General features: G+C 45.2%; 2 protein-coding genes across 18 annotated transcripts in view; one reads left to right on the top strand and one right to left on the bottom strand.

The window, feature by feature from the left end:
• NEFH (neurofilament heavy chain) overlaps positions 1 to 1,470 on the top strand; it is a 7,867-nt gene extending 6,397 nt beyond the window's left edge. For 9 of the 13 annotated variants that reach the window (XM_040463885.1, XM_040463886.1, XM_040463883.1 and 6 more), the window contains one exon: positions 17 to 1,470. In XM_040463885.1, coding sequence (XP_040319819.1) covers positions 17 to 862 — 846 coding nt within the window. In that variant the 3' untranslated portion in view covers positions 863 to 1,470. The remainder of the gene's footprint in view (positions 1 to 16) is intronic. The other 4 variants (XM_040463884.1, XM_040463881.1, XM_040463878.1 and 1 more) reach the window with 1 other exon arrangement.
• A 13,545-nt stretch (positions 1,471 to 15,015) lies between these two features.
• Positions 15,016 to 25,350, bottom strand: part of THOC5 (THO complex subunit 5) — a 31,360-nt gene continuing 21,025 nt past the window's right edge. For all 5 annotated transcript variants that reach the window (XM_040464002.1, XM_040464003.1, XM_040464001.1 and 2 more), the window contains 8 exons: positions 24,694 to 24,795; positions 24,029 to 24,125; positions 23,321 to 23,435; positions 21,679 to 21,782; positions 21,457 to 21,544; positions 18,751 to 18,866; positions 17,894 to 18,084; positions 15,016 to 15,221 (listed from right to left, as the gene is read on the bottom strand). In XM_040464002.1, coding sequence (XP_040319936.1) covers positions 15,158 to 15,221; positions 17,894 to 18,084; positions 18,751 to 18,866; positions 21,457 to 21,544; positions 21,679 to 21,782; positions 23,321 to 23,435; positions 24,029 to 24,125; positions 24,694 to 24,795 — 877 coding nt within the window. In that variant the 3' untranslated portion in view covers positions 15,016 to 15,157. The remainder of the gene's footprint in view (positions 15,222 to 17,893; positions 18,085 to 18,750; positions 18,867 to 21,456; positions 21,545 to 21,678; positions 21,783 to 23,320; positions 23,436 to 24,028; positions 24,126 to 24,693; positions 24,796 to 25,350) is intronic.

Raw genomic sequence — 25,350 nt, 5'->3', positions numbered from 1 at the left:
CCCTGTGAAGGAAGAGGCCAAATCCCCTGAGAAGGCCAAGTCCCCTGAGAAGGCTAAGACTCTTGATGTGAAGTCCCCAGAAGCCAAGACCCCAGCAAAGGAGGAAGAAAGGTCCCCTGCAGACATCAAATCTCCTGAAAAGGCAAAAAGCCCTGTCAAGGAGGAGGTCAAGTCCCCAGAGAAGGTGAAATCTCCTGTGAAGGAGGAGACCAAGGCTTCTGAGAAAGAGGTCACAAAGAAGGAAGAGGCAAAGTCCCCCGTGAAGGAGGAAGAGAAACCCCAGGAAGTGAAAGTCAAAGAGCCCCCAAAGAAGGTCGAGGAAGGGAAAGCTCCAGCCACACCAAAACCTGAGGAGAAGAAGGACAGCAAGAAAGATGAGGTGCCCAAGAAGGAGACTCCAAAGCCTGAGGTCCAGGAAAAGAAGGAACCTGCTGTGGAGAAGCCCAAAGAATCCAAGGTTGAAGCCAAGAAAGAGGCTGAAGATAAGAAAAAAGCAGTGACCCCGGAGAAGGAGGCTCCTGCCAAGGTGAAGGAGGAGGCCAAGCCCAAAGAGAAGGCTGAGGTGGCCAAGAAGGAGCCAGATGATGCCAAGGCCAAAGAACCCAGCAAAGCAGCAGAGAAGGAGCCAGAAAAGCCAAAGAAGAAAGAGACACCAGCAGCACCTGAGAAAAAAGATGCCAAGGAGAAGACCACAGAGGCCAAGAAGCCTGAAGAGAAACCCAAAGAGGAGCCTGGCAAGGAGGCCCCCACACCTGGCAAAGCCAAGACGGAAAAGGCTGAGAAATCCTCTAGCACAGACCAGAAAGACAGCAGGCCTCCAGAGAAGGCCACAGAAGACAAGGCCTCCAAGGGGGAGAAGTAAGGCAGGGAGAAAGGACTATCCAGAACAGCCAAAGAAACTCAGGAGGGCCTGGGAGCTCAAGAGTTGACATAACAAATTTTCATGTTTTTCTCCCTTTTCTTTATATAAGAAACTCTACTTAGACGATGGGGCCCTCCTTCACCAAACAGAAATTTCTATTAGCAATATGTTAGCAAGAGAGGGTATTCCCGACCCCCCAACTCCACACCCCAAACCCTCCCCAGGCGATGGACAATTATGTTATATGATAGCTTATGTAGCCGAATGTGATATATGCCGAATGCCACATGTAAACACTTGAGTATACAAACTGATCCCCTCCTTTCCAAATAAGTGCATTTATTTCCTGTATGTGCAACTGACAGATGACCGCAATAATGAATGAGCAGTTAGAAACACATAATGCTTGAGATGTCTTAACTTATTCCTGAATGCCTTCTGTTTTCCAAAGGAGTGGCCGAGCCCTTGCCCAGAGCTCTCTATCCTGGAAGAGCTGGAGCAGGTGGGGCTGTGCACTGGCCACTGAATCATGCCAGGGCGCACTTTTCCACTGGAGTTCACTTTCAATTGCTTCTGTGCAATAAAACCAAGTGCTTATAAAATGAAAATGTTTCTGTTGTTATTTATTCTCTTTCTCCAGGCAGGTTGGGGGACAGGGCCAGGGGAAGTCTAGATGTCACACTCAAGACAGCAGAGGACTGAGTAAGCATCAGAGGTCTCATGCAGGTATGGGACCAGTTAATGTGGCCTTCCTTGGACTATTTCCTGGCATAAATCATGTGCCAGGCAATGTGCTTTATTTTTAGGATCTTGTAGATAAGTGGTCTGGTGTATGGTTTCACAGGGTGGTCCATGGATCACCTATATCAGCATCATCTGGGAGCCATATAAAAATGAAGATTCTGGATGTCTCGGTTGAGCATCCGCCTTTTGACTTTGGCTCAGGTAATGATCCAGGGTCATGGGATGAAGCCCCATGTCAGGCTCTCCCTCTGAGGGAGAGAAGATTCTCTCTCCCTCTGAGGGAGAGAAGATTCTCTCTCCCTCTGAGGGAGAGAAGATTCTCTCTCCCTCTGACACTCTCACCCTACTCACAGGCACACTGTCTCTAAAATTAAAAAAAGAAAAAGTAGATTCCTTGTTTCCATTGTAGACCATTGAATCAAAATTTGAGGGGTAAGCCTGGGAAAGTACATGCTTTACCAACTCCCACTTGATTCTGATGCACCCTGACACCTGAGAATAGGTGAGGTCCTTTGAATATTAAAGTCTATTTATAAAGCTCTATGTCCTCTTTTGTAAGGAGGGATGAGTCTTCTGAATGAGGGGCCATATGTTGCCAATTCACCTGTAGTAAAGACTACAGTCACCACCATTGGGAACAATCTGTCAGTAGTCCCTTAATTGAACTCCAGCATACTTCTCCAGACACGATTTTGAAAGTTGTGTTGCTCTGGTGGACTGATGTGAGGTCTTTACTGTAAAATCCCTGTGTGGTTTCCAACTTTAGCACTGTCATGACTCCTTGTGTTTGTTTTTAGCACTTCTCCTGGGAATTGCTTCTTTCTCTGCCCCAACCAGGTGGTTCTCAGAGCCACCATGTTTTCTAATTGCTCTATGCCACTGGTCACTGGTGATTGGCCCAAGAATGACCACGTGACTCCAGGTGAGCCAATGAGATACCTTTCCCGGGATTTCAAACTTGAGACCAGATTGGCTGGCAGTTTTCTCATTGTGGAAGGTGGGAAGATACGGGAATCAGTAGCTATGGGCTACCATTTTTCCAGCCTTGAGGAAAAGTTAGTCTGTGAGAAAGGGAGAGATAGATGGACAGAGATAGATGGATAGAGACAAAATACCTAGAGAGTCATTATAGATTTTAAGTCCTTGATTCTGTTGTTCCTTTCCAAGGCTTGTTGGCCATTCTTTGAGCCAATAAAGTTTTGCCAAAATTCATTTAAGATACTTTAGGATTCTGTCATATGCAACCAGAAGAGTTCTGAATAATGTAGTGACTGAAGGGGGCTGGTCACTGTGCTAGAACACAAATGATGATCTCTCAGGGAATGAGCAAGTAACTCCTCAAAGTTGTGCCCAAAGTCCACTCCTCAGCCCAAGGCCCACATCTCACTTTTGGCAACCACTTTCATCTGTTACAGGTCTCAATTTTTATTTTTTTAATTTATGTATTTTTTAAAAGATGTTATTTTTTATTATTAAAAATGCTTTTATACATTTATTTATTTTTGAGAAACAGAGTGAGACAAAGTGTGAGCGGGGGAGGGGCAGAGAGAGAAGGAGACACAGAATCTGAAGCAGGCTCCAGGCTCTGAGCAAGTGGTCAGCACAGAGCCTGATGCAGGGCTCGAACCCACAAACTGAGATCATGACCTGAGCCAAAGTCAAACGTTCAACTGACTGAGCCACCCAGATGCCCCAAAGATTTTATTTTTAAGTGATCTCCACACCCAACATGGGGCTCGGACTCACAACCCCGAGATCAAAAGTTGCACCAACTGAGCAGCCAGGAGCCCCATAGGTCTGAAGTTTTAAAACAAAGAGTATCAAGACAGTATAGGGTGGTCACATTTAAACAAAGGGGTCGGGGCGCCTGGGTGGCGCAGTCGGTTAAGCGTCCGACTTCAGCCAGGTCACGATCTCGCGGTCCATGAGTTCGAGCCCCGCGCCAGGCTCTGGGCGGATGGCTCGGAGCCTGGAGCCTGTTTCCGATTCTGTGTCTCCCTCTCTCTCTGCCCCTCCCCCGTTCATGTTCTGTCTCTCTCTGTCCCAAAAATAAATAAACGTTGAAAAAAAATTAAAAAAAAAAAATAAACAAAGGGGTCTTTAAATGTCATTTTAGAAACAGTTTTGATTGGCCCTTCAAGTTATCAAACACAACCAAGGACTCTGTGAAACCTGAGTATTAATTTTCTGAACAGTTCTGTCCTAGGGAAATCAGACCTCCACAGGCCCTGGCATATAGCTACACTACCTAAATATCGAGGGGGATCCAGGACCTAGGAAATCCCCATGTGTCTTTTCTGAAAAAAGTCACAATTAGTTGCGTTCCCCAAATTGCTTATAATGATAACTACCATTTGTTGAAGTAATCATATTTCGCATTCTCCCATCCACATGGGAGTTTTTCAAGGTAGCTGTTCTGTTGCCTATTGTATAATGCTGAGAAAACTGGTGAGGTGAGTTGCCCAGTCATACGGCTAGTAAGTGGTAAAGCCAGGATTTAAACCTAGAACTCCAGAGTCTGTATGTTTTCTGTAGTAAGCTGCCACAGAATCCTGAACAAGTTTCTGTGGTGTATCATTGGCTTAATTTTGGTCATCAGAGGACTGCTATGTAGGGTGACAACTGTCCTAATTTTTCTGGAATGGAGAAGTTTCCCAGGATATAGGGCTTTCAGTGTTTCAAACTAGGAAAGTCCTGGACAAATGAGGATGAACTGAAGGACAATGGCTGTGCAGCCCGTATCCAGATTGGAATGAGTCTGGTGGGGGGGGAGGGGGATTTCCAAGAAAAAAATTAAACTGATAAATTGCTTGACATGATCCATCATGTATAAAATTGGAAGTCTATTACTGAACTATTGGAGAGCGTGGGAAGATTTAGTCAATTCAAGGAAAATAAAACAAATAATAAAATAACTATAAGGCAAAAAATTATGTATAAGAGGAAGTGTAATATGCATAGTGAATCCAACAGGTAACAATATTCACATAAAGATAACAAAAGCAATGAATGTGGATTACACCCAAAGGTAAGATAAACATAAGGGAAAGATGGGGAAAGGGAAACTGGAGTGTGTAATTGATCAAAAACACTTATCTCTCATGCCAGTCTGGAGAAACTGCTTAAAACTGATAAATCAAAGGCCTGAGAAGCCATCAGACTAGAGGAGACTGAGGAGACACGATGACTTAATGCTGTGTGGCAGCCTGCATTGGATCCTGGAACATTAGAGGAAAAAGCAGTGAATTCAAATGCAGTCTGTCATTTAGTTAAGAGTAACATACCAATATTAATCTCTTCATTTTGACAAACATACCATGATCACACAGAGGTGACTATTAAAATAAACCAATTCCTGAGGGTATTCAGGAACTCACTATGCTGTCTTTGCAACTTTTCAGTACATTTTAAATTACTTCAAAATAAAGCTTAAAAAATGATATATCAAGAAGTTGCACAGGGCTAAAAACACAAGGTAAAATATCAGACATCAGAACCTAAGCCATGGAGTTGAAGATAAAGCAGATGAGGGTCAGGAGAGGAGGCAAAGACCCCTATGCATCACTATAAGCAGATCATAACCAGTCAATGCCAACAGGGTCCAAAACAGCTTCTAGCCCCATCTCCTTATTCTAAGAGGAGGCCAGAGGGGCAGGAGCCTGCCTGAGGCCAAGTTGGTAGCAGAGATTCGCTTTCCTATTTGTTCTAGAGAGAAACTATGAATTACTTGGCTGTCAATTTTTTACAGTTCTATTTTTTAAAAATTGCCCTCAGTGACCCTCATTTAGGAAATGTATACTTACTCAGTTTTGAAATTGCAGGGAAGACATGATTGGTGTTAGAGATACAAGGGCTCTTACAAATCACTGACTCAGCCGATGTCCACAGGAGACAACAGGGGGCTTGTCTAGATTAGAATCCAGGTCATCAGCTTTGATGCACCATCATGGTCACCACTTACTGAGCACTTTCCAAGGACTGGGCACTGGGCTACACATTTTATATTCAGAGTCTAACAACAGCCTGATGAAATGAGCACTCTTGGGCCTGTGTTTTCTCAGTCAAGAAAACTGAGGCTCAGAGAAGTGACTTTGCCCCAAATCCCAGAGCTAGGAAGAGGTGAAGGCAGGATTTAAATTTGAGCCTGTCTGACCACACAGCCCAAGCTCTTCCTTTCTTTGCCATTCTGTCTTCTGACATATTACATGACCACCCCAAACCAGATGCTGTAGGTATCTGGAATGCCAAAAGCTGTAGCCTTCTTTGGTGATATCATTTTCATGGTGGCCCCAAGTGGCACAGGCAGGGCAGAAGGATCTGAGCCAGCTACTCTTCTTCTCTTGCCCTAAGTGGATATGCTCCCAATGCTGTAGGTAGGATTAGCAGGCCAGATACCAACTAGGACTAACTTTAACCATCTGCCAAACAAAATAATTCTCCTTCTGAGAGGATAACAAAGCTTGGGGAAAAACCAAGGGAGTCAATTTGCTAAGAAATTGCTTGTCAGATGTCAAAGGCCTGGGGGACACAAATGATACATGGAAAGAAGCTGATTGCTTTAGGATGTGCCCTTCCTGCTGGCTAGCTGTCGGTTCAGCAAACATAGCTGGGTTGATGAAAAACATCCTTCATTTTTTCTCAGGGGAGTTGTTTCAGAAGGACTAGGTTAGGTTCTGTCTGTGATAATAAACAACTACATCTCGATGTAGCATCTTTCTCACTCATGCTACACATCCAGTGTGGGTCAGCAGGGGTCTGTGTTCATAGTGGTCACTCGAGAACCAAGTTCATAGGTGACCCATGTAGACCCAGGCTTTCCAAGTTCACTGAGGCAGGAGAGAGAGAATACAGCAAACTATGCACAGGCTCTTAAAAGTTCCACTTGAAAGTGATACAGGTCTCTTCTGGCAACATTTCACTGGCCAAAGTAATTCACACAGTTATATCTAATATCAGAGGAGATAGGCAGAGCAGTCCTACTCAGTGCTAAAGGGAGAAGAGAGGAAACTTTTTTAGGGGACAGCACTGATAATTCCACAGCAATGTTCCAGAGAATTCTGACCAGCAGCTCCTGAGAGGATGCACTGGAGGTTTCCATATTCATCAGCATTATTTCTGTTGCAAGCGGTCAAAACAGAACCAAACTAGTTTAAGCAAAATACCATTGCTACCGATAAATTAATAAATATATTACCTTACAGAACCAAGGAGTTTAAGAAGGTTGACTTGCCTCAGATAAAGCTAGATCGGGGGAATTCTCAAAGGATGTTCCCCAAGATGCTGTCATTTCTTTCCCCATCTCTCAGTTGTTTTCTTTTGTGTAGGCTTCATTCTCAGGCAGGACCTCTCCATGTAGTCTCTTCCAGCTTCCAGCTTCCATGCCACCAGATGAGTAAACTCTTCAATATTTCAGGAAAAGTCCACGGGTTGGTTCTCATTGGGCTGGTAAGGTCATATGCTCCTCTCTGGTACACTGTAGGCTGTAGTCACTTGCTCATGCTTAGAGCTGGGGAAATATGTTAGGCCCTCAAATTGAAATTGAGAGTTTAGAAGGTGCGGTTCCTAAATGAAATTGGAGATACTGCTATTAAAAAGGAGTAGATGCTTGGTGGTAACAATGATAAATGTCCACAGTGCATGTAGTAGAAGATCCAAAGGAGCAATAATACTCAGTGTCAGTGGGCATGCTGGGAAACCTGAATTTTTTGGAACTAATGGTTGGAATGGAAACTGACAAAACCTTCTTGGAAGGCAATCTAATGAGATATATCAGAAGCGTAAAAGCTGAGATACTCTAACCAAAGTATGCCACTTTGGGGAATGTATCCTAAATCAATAATCAGGTCTGTACAGAAATATTCAAATCCAAAATATGTTCACTTCAGCTTTGTTTATATTTTGGAAAAATGGAAAATACCCTGAATATACAATAATAGGAGAGTGACTAAATAAATTAAATTACATTTATATTAGTAAACATTCTGCAGCAAAAAAGAAAACTATTTAAAAAAATTTTTAATGTTTATTTTTGAGAGAGAGAGAGAGAGACAGACAGAGTGAAAGTGGGGGAGGGGCAGAGAGAGGGGAAGACAAAGAATCTGAAGCAGGCTCCAGGCTCTGAGCTGTCAGCACACAAGCTGACATGGGGCTTAAACCTATGAACCATGAGATCATGACCTGAGCTGAAGTCAGACATTTAACCAACTGAGCCACCCGGGCACCCCAAAAGAAAACTAATTTTTAATGTTACAAGTAATTTATATCAGTTTATAGCAAACATCTTTAAAACACTCCATGCAAGCATACGGAATGTTCTCCAGGACAGATCATACGTTAGATCATAAAACAAGCTTCAACAAATCTAAAAAGGATTGAAATAGGACAAAGTCTGTTCTCTGATCATAATAGAGTGAAATTAGAAATAACAAACAAATTTGTAAAACTCACAAATATATGGAAATTAAACAACATGCTTCTAAATAACAAAAAAATCAAAGAAAAAACCATGGGGGATGCACCTGGGTGGCTCAGTCAGTTGTGTCTGACTCTTGATTTTGGCTCGGGTCATAATCTCACTGTTTATGGGATTGAGCCCCCGGTCAGGCTCTGTGCTGACAGCATGGAGCCTGCTTGGGATTCTCTCTCTCCCTCTCTCTGCCCCCCTCCATGTGTGTGTGTGCTCTCTCTCTCAAAATAAATTAACTTTTTTTTTTAAAGAGAAAGAAACTATGGGGGAAATTAGAAAATACTTTGAGGTGAATGCAAATAAAGACATATGGAAACTTATGGGATGCAGCTAATGCAATGCTTAGAGGAAAATTTATAGTTGCAATTATCCACATTTAAAAGGAAGAAAGTTTTCAAATTGATAACCTAATTTTCTACCTTAAGATTAATGATAGAAAAAGAAAACTAAACTCAAAGCAGAATTAGAGTAGAAATTAATGGCATAGGAATAAAAACTAAGACAAAAGTCAGTGAAACTAACAATTGGTTCTTGGAAAGATCAACCAAACTGACAAACCTTTAGCTAGACTGAGGAAGAAAAGAAAGAGCACTCAATTGCTAAAGTCAGGAATGGAAGAGGGGACATTAATACCAAACTTACAGAAATAAAAAGGATTATAAGGGAATACTGTGAACAACTACATCCCTGATAATTTAGGTTAAATGGAGAAATTCCTAAAAAGACACAAACTACTGAAACTTACTCAAGAAAAAATAGAAAATCGGAATATATCTACCACAAATAGAGATTAAATTAGTGATTTCAGGGGTACCTGGGTGGTTCAGTTGGTTGAGCATATGACTCTTGATTTTGGATCATGATCCCAGGGTTGTGAGATCAAACCCTGTTGGGTAGAGTTTATTCAGTAAAAAATATACATTTGTATATTTTAAAAGTTTCTAGATACAGGGGCACCTGAATGATTCAGTTGATTAGTCATCCAACTTTGGCCCAGGTCATGATCTCCTGGTTCCTGAGTTTGAGCCCCATATCGGGCTCTCGAGCAGAGCCCTCTTCGTACCCTCTGACTCCCTCTCTCTCTGTCCTTCCCCTGCTCACAATCTCTCTCTCTCAAAAATAAACGTTAAAAAAATTAAAAACTAAAGTTTATTTATGTATTTTGGGAGAGAGAGAAAGGGAATCCCAAGCAGGCCCCATGCTATCAGTATGGAGCCCCACATGGGGCTTGAACCCACAAACTGTGAGATCGTGACCTGAGCCCAAACCAAGAGTCGGATGCTCAACGGACTGAGACACCCAGGTGGCACAGCCAACTATCCATTAAAACTAATTAAATTATGGAACATCCATTGAATGGAATACTATGCAGCTGTAAAGAAGGATGAGGAAGCTCTTTATATCCCTGCACTGATATGGAAAGATGTCTAAAAAAAAAAAAAAAAAAAGAAAGAAAGAAAAGAAAAAGCCAAGATGCAAAAACAGTGTATGCAGTATGGTATTTTGTGCAAAGATGGAAAAATAGTGACGCCTGGCTGGCTCAGTCGTTAGAGCATGCGACTCGTGATCTTGGAGTCATGAGTTTTAAGCTCTGCATTGGGTGTGGAGCCTACTTAAAAATAAAATTTCTTAAAAAATAGAAACACAATTTGTGTTTGTTTAAAGAATTTGAAAGGATATACGAGAAAGTAAGCAACTTGGTTGCTTATTTGTGGGAGAGGTGGGAAATTGGCAGGTGGGGGTTAAGATTGATGGTAAAACTTTTCACTGTACTTTCACTTCTTATGCTTTCTGGTTTCTCCCTCTTGTGAATGAATTACTTATTCTAAAAATCAAATTAAGAATTTTGTATACTATGGCTTCGTTTTAGTAAGAAAACAAATAAATGTGAAATTGGAAAATATGAAACACCCAGCCAGTAAGTGATTAGTCTACATACAGTGGGAAATAAATATGGTGACTGGTCCTGTGGAATTTGACCCAATGGAATAAGAAAAGGAATAGTGCAATTTCAGCGTTTCTGCCAGTTCCCTGCATTGCCAGGGCAGATACCCCTTGGGCACAGTTGCTCACTAAAACCACCACATATTTTCACTCAAGCTGCTGTATCCCAGCACATGCGTGAGCGATTGATTGGTTTTTACGTCCTTCATGTAGGATTTTACATTCCAACTTGTTAGACTGGGTCCACCTTTGAAATATTTTGGGATGCCATCGATTCACTCATTGCACAAATGTACTCTGAGGGTCCCCCGCCAGCCCCACTGGATAGTGCTGGAGTTTCCTTTCCCAGTTTAGGTCATCTGTGGAAGTAGTGAGAAAGCCAAGTGAGGAGAGGGTGTGGCAAGAGCCCAGGAAGTTGAGGTGACCCTCTGGTGGGAACCAGGACACAGGCCCACAGACAGCAGGGAGCAGATGCGAGGCTAATGGGCTGTGGTTGGCCTAGTGACAGGTAATGAGAGCTTGGCTCCTCCACCTGAGGGCAGAGCCCAGTTTAGCTGCGACAGGTGGAAGTGCTGGGGGCCAGGAGTGACAGGACCAGAGAGAGCTGGGCTTCCAGAACCTGGGAACCGTCTGCAGGGGAATGGCACATCAGGCAGGAGAGGCCTTCCTTACTCAAGAGGCCCCTTCTCAGGGCGCCTGGGTGGCTCAGTCTGTTAAGTATCTGACTTAACCTCCAGTTAAGCTCCGGTCATGATCTCACAGTTTGAGAGTTGGGGCCCCGCATCGGGCTCTCTGCAGTCAGAGCAGAGCCTGCTTCAGATCCTCTGTCTCCCTCTCTTTCTGCCCCTCCCCTGCTCGCTGTCTCCATCTCTCTCTCAAAAATAAACAAAAACATTTAAAAAAAAAGAAAGAGGCCCCTTCTCTGGGGCTGAAATCTGGAAGGCAAGGACAGGAATCTCTCCCCTTTGCTGAGCAATGCTAGGTGTTGGGCACGGTGCTGAGAAAGTTGATACTTAATCCCTACAACCACTCCCAGTTGCAGATGGGGACCCCAAAACTTAGAGTCAAGCAACCTGCCCAAGGTCAAACAGTTGCTCAAGGGTGGAACAAGGACCTGATGGGTCAGCCGGACACTAAGCTGTAACTCTTGACCACCATAGTGCTCTTGGTGTACTTGTGTTGCTGAAATGAACAAACGGCCCAGCAAAAAGTGCCAGCATGAAACTATGCTGAGCCTGTAGGTATTCTTATGAAAAGGAAAGCTCTGGGGCGCCTGGGTAGCTCAGTTGGCTAAGCGTCTGACTTAATTTCGGCTCAGGCCATGATCTCACGGTTTGTGAGTTTGAGCCCCGTGTGGGGGTCTATTCTGGCAGTGCAGAGCCTACTTGGGATTCTCTCTCTCCCCCCTTCTCCTGCTTGTGTGCTTTCTCTCTCATGCTCTCTCCCTAAGTAAGTAAATAAATAAATACTTTAAAAAGACAAAAAAGAAAAGGAAAGCCTTCACGGTAGTTAGACCTGCTGAGATCTCACCCTGGGTGCTCAGCTCAAGAAGGCCTCCGGGTTGAACACCTCATTTTATGCTCTGAGCCTCACTTTCCTCAACTGTAAAAACGAAGAGAATGTGTATTCTTGGTGTCCTGTTGTAATTAAATGGGACAGTGAATGTAAAATTGTGACTAGCACAACTGTCTCGACAGACTGCTGCACGCCAGGGAAAGGACAGAGTTGGGGCTAGAGACAGGGAGAAAGTTCCTTTGGCAGTCTGGCAGCCCATGGATAGGGTTTTTAGCCATTTCCCCACAGTGATCAGCAAGAACACCCTTAAAATAAAAAGGGTCTTTTGGATTTTATTTGTAGAGAAAACAGGAGAGAGCAAGCTGAGAAGAAAATAATGGCGAGATTAAGATATACAAAGAGGGGCGCCTGGGTGGCGCAGTCGGTTAAGCGTCCGACTTCAGCCAGGTCACGATCTCGCGGTCCGTGAGTTCGAGCCCCGCGTCGGGCTCTGGGCTGATGGCTCAGAGCCTGGAGCCTGTTTCTGATTCTGTGTCTCCCTCTCTCTCTGCCCCTCCCCCATTCATGCTCTGTCTCTCTCTGTCCCAAAAAAATAAATAAACGTTAAAAAAAAAAAAGATATACAAAGAAATCAAGAACGTGGATGGTAGCTTTAAAAGAGGCAAGGAGATGGGGCACCTAGGGGCTCAGTCTATTGAGCGTCCAACTTCAGCTCAGGTCATGATCTCACAGTTTGTGAGCTTGAGCCCCGCATTGGGCTTGCTGCTGTCAGCACAGAGCTGGCTTTGGATCCTCTGTCTCCCTCTCTCTCAAAGATAAACCAACCTTTAAAAATAATTAAAAAATAAAAATAAAAAGACAAGGAGGGGCACCTGGCTGGTTGTCGGTAGAGCATGCGACTCTTGATCCCGGAGTCTTGAATTTGAGCCCCATGTTGGGCACAGAGATTACTTTTTAAAAAACTAAAAATAAATAAAAAGGTAAGGAACCTAGGCTGAGTCCCAGGTATGGGAGGATGACAGAGAGGGACTACTGTCTGGGAGGTGCTCCAGGAAAGGCCAAGGACAATTCTGGTTGAGGGGAAAGCTTTGAGGTCCTTCCAAGCCAGGCTCTTCCCCTAACTGCTGACTGGAAGCACATATGGCTGTCAAGTACCTCAAAGGGGCTGGACTGTCCTGAGCTTGTCACTAGCTTTAAAATACTTCTCCTTACAGCCAAAGGATTCTTTTGTTCAGCCAGCTCCTTTGAAGAGGGAAAATCTCTTCTGGAGGGCGACAGGTTCTGACATCCGCCCCGGGGAAGTAGAGCCTTTCCCCTGTGCTCACATTCTTTGCAACCTTGTCCCAGCTACTGGAGACCAGCTTTTGTGCTGAGTCAGTTTGGCTGCCTTCCAGCCAAGAACAGTGGAGGCTGCAATGCAGGGGCCATTAAAGGAACTATTTTTAGGCCCCATTTCAATCTCATTCAGCACAGGCGGTGAGATGCAGGGCCTGAAGGTGTCCAGACCAAGGGGATGCCGGCAGGGACAGGGTCCAGGCAAGTAGGTCAGGGAAATGACAAGGATATCTATGTGGAGAGAAAGCAGCACACGGAGGGAGGTTCACTCTGCTGCCCACGGTACGGAAGACAGAAGAGGGGGAGCTGATTGCAGAAAATCGGGCCTTCCTACATTATATGAGGAGTCACCAAGAAAAATGAGGGACGGGAAGGAAGTACAGCTACTTCCAAAAAGAGACTAGGGCAACGTGCACCTGGGGAGTTTGTTAAAAATACACTTCCTGGGCCCATCTTAGGTCAACAGAGTCCGAATATTAGCGGGAGGCATGGGAATCTGTTTTTCTAACGCCCTCTTGGGATGGGGGACTCACACACACTTATGTTTGAGGGCCTCTGGGCAGAAGAGTATCTACCTTTGAATTCAAAAGAATGATGCAGGCTGAGGGAAAGGAGAGGCACAGGTGGTGGTGGTCATTTAGCCACCAGAGAGGACATTCTCCTTTCTTCAAGGGCTCAGGCCTCCATCTGTAAAATGAAGGGCCCTGGGAAGGCCAGGAGTCTCCTCGTTCTTTCTCAGGAAATCCTTATTACTGGGATGCTCTGTGATCAGCCAAGACAGGAGGAAACAGCTTTTATACCAGAGACCCATGTTATCCAAGGATATTTAGTCCACCGAGTGAATAGATGCATGATAGGGAACAAAGCTCAAAGTATGTTCTGGGAGAAAAAAGCCACTTTTTAAAAAATTTATTTTTTTAGAGAGAGAGAGAGAGACAGAGAGAGAGAGGAGGCACAAGCAGGGAAAGGGGCAGAGAGGGCGAGAGAGAGAGAGAGAAGACCAATCAGGCCCCAAGCTCAGTGTGGAGCCCGACGTAGGTCTTGATCCCACGACCCCCTGGGATCACGACCCAAGCAGAGATCAAGTTGGACTCTCAACTGACTGAGCCACCCAGGAGACCCAAGAAAAAAGCCTCATGACTGGGAATGTCACAAAAATAAAATTGATGTATATTAAAAGTTGCTACAAGAGTAGATATTCATCTTGCAGTTGAAAAGCTTTATAGATTATACTTGCAAGTATATAATTTTTTTTTTTTTTAGTTTATTTCTTTAGTAATCTCTACGCCCAACGTGGGGCTTGAACTCATGACGAGATCAAGAGCTGCATGCTCTTCCAAAATGAGCCAGCCAGGTGTCCCAAGTATGTGATAATTCTTAGCTCCATCTTTCTATCTTATTTCTTAAATAATGAATTGAATATGGATTTTTTTTGAGGGAATGGGGAATAATTTTCCTGACAAAATTATCCAAGAACACTTCATGCCATCCTTCACTTTGATTTTTACAGAATTATAAAAGAGATCGCTTTGCAAACATTTAAGAGGGTTTTACCTATTTCCCTAGGACTTCTCTTAATTCTTTGAGAGTCAAGCTGTTATTTCTTGAGGCACCTATCATGTCAGCATCATGAATATTCTCCTCGGATGTCACCCGGTCTCACTCTGCCAGAGCCTCACTAGATGATAGCTCTGCAGGAGGCTCCCCAACACCATCTTCATCAACTTCAGGAAATCTGGCAATATGTACAATTATTCCTTGTATTGGTCTTCTATGTGTGCTATACTTTCACATGTTTATAACATCCAACGGAGAGAATGGCCATTGGAGGCACTGACAAAGTTAGTGGAGGGAGAAAAGAGCTTTTGCTTTTTGTGCTATGCTGACTTGGCCTTCCCCAGCCACCTCCTAAGAGCAGGGACCTGGGGTAACAAACAAGATAATTGTCCAAAGCAGGAACAAGAAAGGTGAGTGGGGACAAGAGGGCAGCATGCTTTGATAGAACCAGAATCTTCTGCACTCTGCTTTTCTTGGCCACCTAGGGAAAGCGTAGGTGCGAAAGCTCTTTCACACCATGCCATGGCCCCCAACTGCCCTTCCAGACTGCAAACCTGCCTCCCTCCATCCCAGGGAACCACAAGACAAAGTCTACTTGGTCAAGTGACACTTTAATAGGCTAGAAATAAAAAAAATCTGTCTTTGGAGAATATCAAGAGCCACCTGTGGGCCAGAACAGAAAGCAGAGGCACAGCACTTAGGGCCTAGGGAGAAACAGCAGGCTGAGTGGGAGGTCAGCGATGGCTGAAGAATCCTTGAGGGTGGTTATATTTAAATGGCTTCATCCTGCTGGGACCCCTAGAGAAACAGGAGATGGGAGATCAGTTAACACCATACCCTCTGGGCTGAAAAAATAAATTATAATTCATCCACGCAAGGGAAAACTATGCAGCTGATGGGGGGAAAAGGAACACTGTGAGAAACACAGACTGTAAAACATAAATGCCTGCAAATGCATGAACACAAACCTGGAAGGACCCACACTGACAACAGGCACAGGGCTTGGGTACCCTCACTTTTTAGTATTTTTACAGAACTACTTGTTATCGTCTGCATGTTTAACAAGAAACGTATTTTATTTCTGTAATAAGAAAAATAAAGGAGAAAACCTTAAAATCCTCCTTTGCAAGGAGAGTCCCATGTAGGCAGGAGTCTGGGAGTGAAAAGAATCTGCACTAAGTGCCTGCAAAGAGCTATGTGCTTTGTACTCACTACTCTCCGGTGCTGTTTCCACCATTTTATAGGTTTTACAGATGAAGAAACAGGCTCGGGAAGGTAAAATGCCTGAGATTTTATGGTCAGAAAGTACACAACCCAAATTCAAAACCAGGTCTGACACCAAAGCCTACTGGCCAGAGGCCGACTGACAGCCATGGCCAAAGCCCCCAGTACTACAAAGCTAAGGTGCTTCGGCTATAATTCTGGGCCCCTAGGCCAAACACACAGGGCCCCAAGCTGCACAACTCCAGTGAGTGATGTCCAGCTACAGGGCCTCTTTTGTTTGTCTACCTATGACTGACATTCACTGGTAACTAGAAAGGATCCCGGATCCCGGTCTGAAGGAGGGGTGTGTGTCTATGTGATGGTAGAGATGAGGAGAAAGAAGATATTTATTCCAACACTAATGCAACCACTTATTTACGTGAGGGCTTACTCTGCGTACATCATATTCGGCAATTTACAAGCTACATCTGGTTTAATTTCATCCTCCCAACAATACCTGAGGTTGGTATCTCAATCATCAATCAGGTATCATCAATACCTGAGATGCTGTTTTACCGATGAGGAACCTGAAGCTCACGGGGCTACATGTAGACCTCCCCACACAGGAAGGAGCTGCTACTTGAACCTACATCTTTCTGGCCCTGAAGCCCTTGCTCATAACCACAATGACAGATACCTCCCAACACCAGAGGGGCACAGAGTCACCTGGATGAGTCTAGGCATGTGGCTAATGGAGAACCCACAGGCTGAAAGTAGCCAGCCAGAGGCAGGACCAGACCTCGGGGCCCTGCTGCCAGGCCAGCGCTTTGCAGCCCAGCCCCTTGGCCTGATCCCAGTGGTCAGCTGGACTCCAGGCCAAGAAACTCACATCTCACCAATCATGGAGTTAATTGGATCTGAGTAGCCAAAGGAGTACCTTCCCAGCATGCCCTGACAGAGGAGCTCAGCCTGGGTGACAAAAGCACTTCAGGAAACAGATCCTTTGGGAACCATTAGATAATAGAAAATAAACACCGACCGTGTGAGAGCTTCCACCCTGAAAATGTGTTACAGCAGACTGAGAAGGTGGGAAGAACTGAGTTCTCACACAGACCCACCAGGGAGAGCAAGTCCTAGAAGCCACCAACACCTAGTCACTGCTCCGCCTCCCAGCAGCCACTTGGGGGCTGGAACTGGTTATTACCAGGTAACATGAAGAACCAGGCCAGGTGGAAGTGCCAGATGGAGGCGGGAGGATGCTGGCACAGCTTCCAGGGGCTGGCACTGGCTATCTGAGAGAAGGTGACGGGCAGTTAAGGCACCTTTAGACCGACAGGGAATAGGGGGGATGTGCCCTTCTCCTCTCCCAGACACCATTTCTCCCCAGCTGCTTGCTCAAAAGGGAGAGGATACCTGAATAGTGTGGACTCTGGAGTTTTGAAACTGACTCTTTTAAGAACAAGAACATGAGTTAGGGGGATGGAAGGGAGAGAAAGGACCTGACAAAAGTGAAATGGAACATTGGCTAGAAGTGCCATGAGCACAGACAGGCTAAACACCAAGATGTCAGGACCTAACAGCATTTTGTGAGCCCCCGTCTGTGCCAGGAATCATTCTCACAGCTGACATAATTTATCTCTAATTCCTCATGAGCCAGACTGTATACTTCTACTTCAGCCTTTCAGCCTTTAGGAAACAGGCCCAGAGCTAAAGTGACTCTGCCAAGGTCACACAGCTGGTGAGGAACAAAGCAGAGATTTGCACTTATGTTTATGGTATTTCAGAGCTGGTTCCTTCCATGATGCCCGACTGCCTAAAGCTGTGGTTGTGGCAGACTTGTGAGCACCCCAGGAAGAGTAGGGCATACCCTGGGACTGCTGGGGCTATATGTAGTTTAAAAAGCTTATTTGGACAGAGAAAAGCAAACCCTGTTGTTTTCCAGAAAAAGCACAGGAAGTTCAGCTACATCTTCTTGGTCTGTGGTCTGGTGCTGCTCACTTAGTGGGTGGCCCACCTTCAGGGGGTGCTCGTGAAGAACAACTGGGCCAGGATGGTAGAAGTGGGCTGCAGGGAAAGTTTCAGGAAGGAGGGAGCAAGCTCTCTCCAGAAAATCCAGCTATGGAATTTTAATTTCCACTGTGAACACAGACAAGCACACCTGGGAACACACACACCCTCCATGCCAGGCTTTGATCTCTGCCCCAAATCCCTGAGAGAGGCAGGGCTGAAGGCACCCAGAGCCCCAGCGCTCCCACCCCTCCCCTCACCTGAAAAGCCGCAGACACATCTTCTCCTGGGGAAATTCCTTGGGCCCCTCCACGCTGTCGTCGTGGCTCTCCGTCTCCAGGTAGACGTCCAGCAGCACACACAGGCGCTGCAGCTGGTTGGTCAAGAGCTGATGGCTGGGTCGGGGGCCACAGAGCTCCTTGTAGCACACGTTGACCTCGCTCTCCATGGCCTAAGGAGTGGGAGAGCCAGGAACCTAGCACTACCTTCAGACTGAGTGGGTCTGGCAGCTCCACAAGAACCACAGCCGGGCCTCTGCAGGAGCTGGGTCACACCATCTCAGGCAAGACGGGCTTGTCCTCAGGACAACAGGGTCTTCCTGATTCTGACCCATAACTTTTCCTGCCCAATACTTGCACAGCCAAAAAGATGGAGGCATGTAAAGAAGAAATCTCAAGATAAGATCTAAGTCAGAAAGTATTAGGGTTAAAAGCATGATCCATGGCCAGAAGACCACTACAGCATCAAATCAACAGAATAAATTAATAATTAATAGCTGCAATGATCTTATACACCATCTCATCCCACCATGTCTGTGCTCCCGAGTTTGTTCACAATTCTACAGAAGCCCAAGACAACTACTTTTCAAAGCAAGTATTTATATTATCTCCATTTTAAAATGGGGTGACCCCAAACTAGGTAAGTTGTTAAGCTGGGTCTAGGCTTTTTCTTCTACTATACCACACAGACTCCAGCAAATTCTACAAATCCTGGCAGGTCCCTCTGTCCCTAGGATCACGCCAGTGGGCAAGCTTTCAGCTGCAGTAGGTTCTGCCACCTCCCATCTCACCAAGGAGGCTCTCCCCACTCCTCCCATTACCCCCCATCAGAGCCTTACCCGAATGTTGTCATCGTTGCTATTGGTTTTCTCTCCTTTCCAGTTCAGACACAGCTGGAAAATGGGTGGGATGGAGGAGTAGCCAGGGTTCAGCACCACGGCAGCTTGGAGTTTGGCTGGGAAGGGAGGGGGAAGGAGGAAAAATCAGTTCTGAGACCCAGCTTGCCAGCCACGGACCCTCCCCATTGGATCTTTGTCTTACATTAATCCGAGTACTGCACAGAACATTCTGGTCTTTTGTTTTTGTTCTATAATCTCTGAAATAGAATTGCCAGGCTGCAGAATGTGAAGTCCTGTGACTCTGGTCCCTCTAAGGATGCAGAGGTGTGTGGACTCTCCAGGATCTGGTCCACACTGGGTCTGCCCAAGTGTTATATTTGCTCCTTTGACAGAAGTTTAACTGGCATTTCTTTCTTTGCCCACAAGTTAAGGATTTTCCCACATGAAGGCTTACTGTTTTTTTCTAACAATATTGTGTATTAGCTGTTACATCAACATATTTTCTCTATTGTTTTCTTTTTGTGTATTTTGTTATGTGAAACTTTTTAATACCCAACATTTACGGAGTACTTACTGTATTCCAAGTACTGTGCTAAGCCCTTTATATACATTTTACTTCAGGCTTATTTCAACCTACCAATGACTGTATGAGATGGGTACCGTTATTATCATCTCCATTTTACCTATAAAGAAACTGAGGCTCTCATAGACACTTCCTTAAGATCAAACAGTTGCAAAGCAGCAGTGCTGAGTTCAACTACAACTGTCTGATATCAAAGCTGTGTTCATAGTCCTTACAGGAAACAGTTGTATTTTTTAACATACTCATTTTTTCTCTGGCGGCAGCCTTTGCTTTTCTCCATAGGATGACATTCACTTTTACCACGAATGCGCTAGATATGCCATTCCTTTCTCATTATTTATGGGGGGGGGGGGGGGGAAGAACTATGACACACCAGTAATTCAAATAACAGAGGACAAGAGAGTGGAGGTTAAGACAATTCTTCCCTGACAGCTGCGACCACATTTATTAAAAAGTGAGTCCTTTCTCTGCTGTATTGCTTCTGTCCTAACAGTTGGCATATATTTCTGGATTTATCTCTATTCAGTTAAGTTTTGTTTTTAACCCATACTATGTAAAATTTTCAAACTGATCTGTTGTAAAATAAAGGATTATTCATGTGTCTCTGTGTATATGTGTATATGCATATATGTGAGTATGTGTATACGTATGTATATGTATATGTATATGTATATGTATACATACACACACATATACACAGTGCATTGGTGGTAAAAGTGAACGTCATCCTATGGAGAAAATATTTTTCTATAATTGCTGTGCACTTATTTAAATTTCACTCTTGAATTTTCAAATTCTGCAATGCATCTTATGAAAATTTTAGTTACCACATTCACTCTGTTATGGATCTAGAACACTTACTACCTACATAAGCTTTCACCTGGTCAACCAGGAAGCAGAGTGATGTCTTCCAGTGACTTCCCCCTCTTGGGGCTTTATAAATTTCTTGGACTACATATTTGTGCCTTTTCAAAACAGTATTCTGTGTTATTTAGGGATGAGACAAAAGTGATTTTTGAAAGTGAAAAGGATGGGAAGCAAATGTACAAATTCCAAATAGAAGTCACCAATTGTTGAGGGAGAGAATGAAAGCATGAAGTGCCCTGGGGACCTCAATAGTATCTAAAATATTTAATTTACTCAGGATATTTTTAAAACATACAAAAGGCAAGAAACCAAGGTAGAGAAACTCTAATATCACAGAGTGCAACCTTTCCTTGTATTTCTCGCACTTAGACCCACAGACAACCAACCCCCTGAACTCTGCAGCTACAGCACCGAGCCCCAGGGGTCAGATTCCGTGGGCAGCAGCAGGTTTGCCGAGGCAGGAGCTAGAAAACAGCTCCACAGGCAGCACCCAGGTGGCTCCACAGAAAGCTGTGGCCAATTAGACTCCAGGACAGCCGTGAGGAATCACAGCTTTTGATGCCTCCAAAGTGAGTACAGAACAGCAGACAGGGAGGAAGGTCCTACTACCCTGCACTTCACAAACTGAGAGTAGTTTGTTGGCCCTTCTGTAAAGAGGAGGAAGAACAGGTATCTGCTTTTAGAGAACAGTAAAGCAAAGGGCTAAGTGCTCAGGCTCAGATCGCATTTGTGACAAAACCTCAATTTCCTCACTTATAAAATGGGAATACGGGTTTCCCCTGCTATCCAAAAGTACAGTGTTCCTATGAAACCTTCCGTAAGTCAAAATGGCATAAGGAGAGGAGCATCGCCCACTTAACTTTTCGAGCATTAATGCCACTTTACTTTTACACAAGACCTACATTAGTACAGTAATGGTTTTTCTTGCAAAGGTGAACATCCTCCTTTCTTTCAGTTAGCGAAAACAGCACTAATGTAGGTTTTGTGCAAAAGCAAAGTGGTGGAATGCAAATTTTAGGAAAGCAGGGGTACTTGCATTACCACTCCCAGTCATGAGGATTAAATGAGATAAAACATGTATGTGGCTGTGTTATAGAACGAGTCCTCACTGAATGGTGGCTCTTACAATCATTACTACTATTTGCTAAGTCACCCCAGCAAGATTCTAGGATCTTTTGCTTTCTTTGGGCAACCTTCAGGAATGTTTTATTCTTATTAGCTCCCCGGCCTACCACTGTGATCAGAAGAGCAATTACCTGTGCCCCTTTCCACGAGTGCCATGTAGTAAAGATTGGTGTCCTCAGCCAGTCCCGACTCCACAATGTCCTTGGTGAAATGCAGCTCCTAGAAGTCACCACAGAGGAGGGAATTCCTGGATCCTCCAGTCAAATCCCTTGCCCTTCTAGGGGAAGGGCAGGAGCTGAAAGATGATATGTGTCTTTGGGACAGCAAGGGTGACATGTCACTCCTCCACTTACCATGTAATCCTCATGGGCAATTGTCACCCACTTTACCAGGCGGGAGACAACCTTTGCAGGAAAGAGGTACTGGCAATCACTGGTAACTGGTACAATGCCATGTTCTAAAAGAGAGCAAGTGAGGTGGTATTACAGGTAGAAATCAGATGCCACAGCTGGGTAACTAGGATCATCTGGAGGGCTCAGGTGGCCCTGCCAGCTCTCCAGATACATTAAGCATTCAGTAGGTGCCCTGGTCAACAACATGTGCTAGGAATCCAGGCACACCAACCTGACCTTCACCCCTGCTATGTGCTTGTGGCTGGACCTAGCACCAGCATTCATGGTGCTTTATCTTTAATGCAAATGATGGCCAGCAAAACAAAAACCCCCTGGCAGCCAGAAGCAGTGATGGTGCCTCTGCAGCAGTGACTGTTAATTAGATCAAATAGCCAAGAGGGCTGTTTTCTCACAGCTGACCTTGATGGAGAAAATGACTGAAGTGTTCTGTGTCAGTTTCTCTAAGGGAGAAGAGTTAGAGAACTGCTCCAGGGCAAATTCCTGCTGGTGTTTCAATCCACAAATATGCCAACACAGTAAATGCTGTCTAGGATGACAATCATCCAACCTTGGGACAAAACAACTTTAGCAATGGTGATGGGGAAGAAACCCACAAACAATGCTGCCCTGCAGGGATCAGGGTCCATGTGGAATACAAGAACTGCCCCAGATGGGTAAGGACTCCAGATGGGTCCTGGAAACCTAATGCCTTTCCTGACAGTGATTCTTTTCAGTCAGAAAGATATCAACCCTCACTTCCCCTCAAGTGCCTTATACATGGTAAGTCCTCAACAAGTATTTACTGAATGAGTAAACGAAAGGGAACACCGATATGGCCACCACCTTGGTCAATGGCTCGTTAGCTCAATGGCTCAGAATCACCTGGGAGCTTATGAATAACACTGGGGTTCATCCTCACCCTGGAGGATGTTAGCTCAGTCGGTCTCAAGGGAGGTATGAGGGGATGGATCCCTGGATAGCTGTATCAAATAAGCTAAATGTAAGCTCTACAAAGCATGAATGGATTTCTACTAAATATCTGTTGGAATGTACACCCAAATCTGACATGCGCTAACCTACAGTAAGTTGTTCCTGACCAGTCCACTAACCTGGACCACCCAGGAGGCTTTGGGTCTCTTTTGTGAGCTGGGACAGCCCTGATAGTCCTGAGGGGAGCTAAGATCCCTGCCTGGATGGACCTGTAGCTCCCCCCGGAGGTCCTGCCAACACCTCTGCTCAGCAAGAGCCAGGCAGTGTCATCAGGATTTAAGAAACCTGAGTGGGGGCGCCTGGGTGGCGCAGTCGGTTGGGCGTCCGACTTCAGCCAGGTCACGATCTCGCGGTCCGGGAGTTCGAGCCCCGCGTCAGGCTCTGGGCTGATGGCTCGGAGCCTGGAGCCTGTTTCCGATTCCGTGTCTCCCTCTCTCTCTGCCCCTCCCCCGTTCATGCTCTGTCTCTCTCTGTCCCAAAAATAAATAAACGTTGAAAAAAAAAAAATTAAAAAAAAAAAAAAAAAAAAAAAGAAACCTGAGTGAAGGACTAAGTCATCTTTGTCCCTGTGTTGTCCAAATAGGCCTTAAGCCACAGCCACACATCAGCTTACCCAGGGATGCAAACTGTTTGTGGAGAGCCAGGCGGGATTGAACCCTGGTCTTCAGCAGTTTCATGGTGGTCTCCATGTGGCTGGCGCTCAGCGAGTGGTCAGCAATCACCGTGTGCTGTAGACGACAGCAAGAAGCACCCTGAGTGCCCCCTGTCCTTGTTGTCTCCAGGCATTGCCTCTCCTAGGCCCTCCTTGCCAATGGCAGCCAGGACCACACACACCCTGAGGTGGGCACCTTATGGGAATGGCAGGGTTCACCTGCTGTGACAGGCCAGATGCTGAGTTCCAGTAGGAATACAGGATGCTGGAATCTCAAGAGGCCTGGCCAGCTCCTGAGAAAGGAAGGCTTCTGCTAAGGTGCCAGATGCCAGATCCCTTGGGGTTCTGGTGATGCCTCATTTTTGGCACCTTTGTACACCAGACTAAGGGGCGGTGGAGCCTGGAGTCATGTAGCACCCAGAGCAAGGACTCAAGTTACTTTCATCTCGAGGGCTACCAGGCTCAGGGAGAACCAAAGGTACCTACACATTTGTGGGCCTCAGACATTTTTAGTATCCTGAGTGGAGGGAGGACAGACCATAGCCCCAAGGAAAAGCATTCTGATACTTCAAAGCCCTCAAAGGCCATCCAAAGCCTTTCTGGAGTCTGTCTGGGGGGTGAGGAAGTAGAGATCCTTAGCCAAGGAGACTGGATCCACAGTGTACACACCTGGGGCTGCTCTTTGGGGAAGTGGAGGCCACCTAGCTTCTGTACCCACAAATAGGGGTGACCTAGGTCAAGTACGTAGTCTCTCAAAGTCAGGATGCTGCAGAAAAGAACACAGCATAAATGATTTTATAAGTCCTTTCTGCAGTGGTCCCAGGATACAGCCTTTCTCCCATGCCCCTGAAATGGATGGTCTCACAGGCTAGGCCACACTCACAGCCCGGCTGCCAGCAAAGTCTCTAAACTTCATCACCTTCCTACTGTGAATTTCACCTCTCCCATGTTCCCTTTTCTCTTCCCCCCAGCTCATAAGCAAGTCTCAAGTCTCAATATAAAGTCAATGCCTTTGATTTCTTCACCAGTCCACCAATTTATAAAATATTTTTCAGGTTTTTAATCCTCAGAGAATTGAATGTTAAACAATGTTATCCTCTCATGTGTTCTTATCATGTCCTCCAAGTTTGATCCTTCCACCCTTCCTCACTATTCCATGACCTTCATTTGCCCCTTGTGTTCCCTTCTTTTGACATAGCACTCCCTCAAGCTCCAGGGTCTCCCTTGCCCCCTGATAGGCCTCTGACCCTAACAGGTCTTTAATGCTGGGCTTGAGCTGCCAGAGAAACTCCAAAGCAAAGAGACTGGGAAAGGAGGAAACACTGCTGACTCACCCAACTTTATCAAACTGATACTGATTGGCTGGATTCGGAGTCTTCTTTCCATGATCCCCTGGATACAAACAGCTCAGGACTGAGTCAGGAGACAGCAAGTCACTGGAAAAGGGATAAGACCGCAGTGAAAACACTAGCCAATGCCTTGCCTTGAGGCAGACTTGGGCATCTGGGGATAGTAATGCCACCTATCACTAATGATCATGCTACCATTTACTGAATGCTTCCTGCGGGCCAGGACAGTGGAGGGAGGATAGACCATAACTCTTTATACTTGAGGTCACCAGATCTCACACTCTATGAGGTATGACCATTTCCATTTTACAGAGAAGAAATTCAGGCTTTAAAAGATATGGCTTGTCTAAGATCACACTACTAATAAGTGCTAGAGTAGGGATTTGCACTGTCTGATCAAAGACAGTAGTACTCCTACACACTAAATTTTTTGAAAACCCTACCCCTTTAAGAGAGGTATATGGTGACCAAGGCCTTACCTTCAGGGGAGCAAAGCTCTGTGACACTGGAGATAAAATAATCACAATTTTCATAACAGCAGAAGAGATTCCTTTCTACCCCCAAAGAGCAAGTAAACAGCTTTAATGGTGTGTCTATCTCACTTTGACCAAATCTCATGCCCCTCACAGAAAAGGTCCCCTT

The sequence above is a fragment of the Herpailurus yagouaroundi genome, unplaced genomic scaffold (assembly GCF_014898765.1).
Source record: "Herpailurus yagouaroundi ecotype Mexico unplaced genomic scaffold, PumYag 428, whole genome shotgun sequence".
NCBI lineage: Eukaryota > Metazoa > Chordata > Mammalia > Carnivora > Felidae > Herpailurus > Herpailurus yagouaroundi.
The sequence above is the reverse complement of the archived record's forward strand: the minus strand, read 5'-3'. Positions and strand labels throughout refer to the sequence as shown.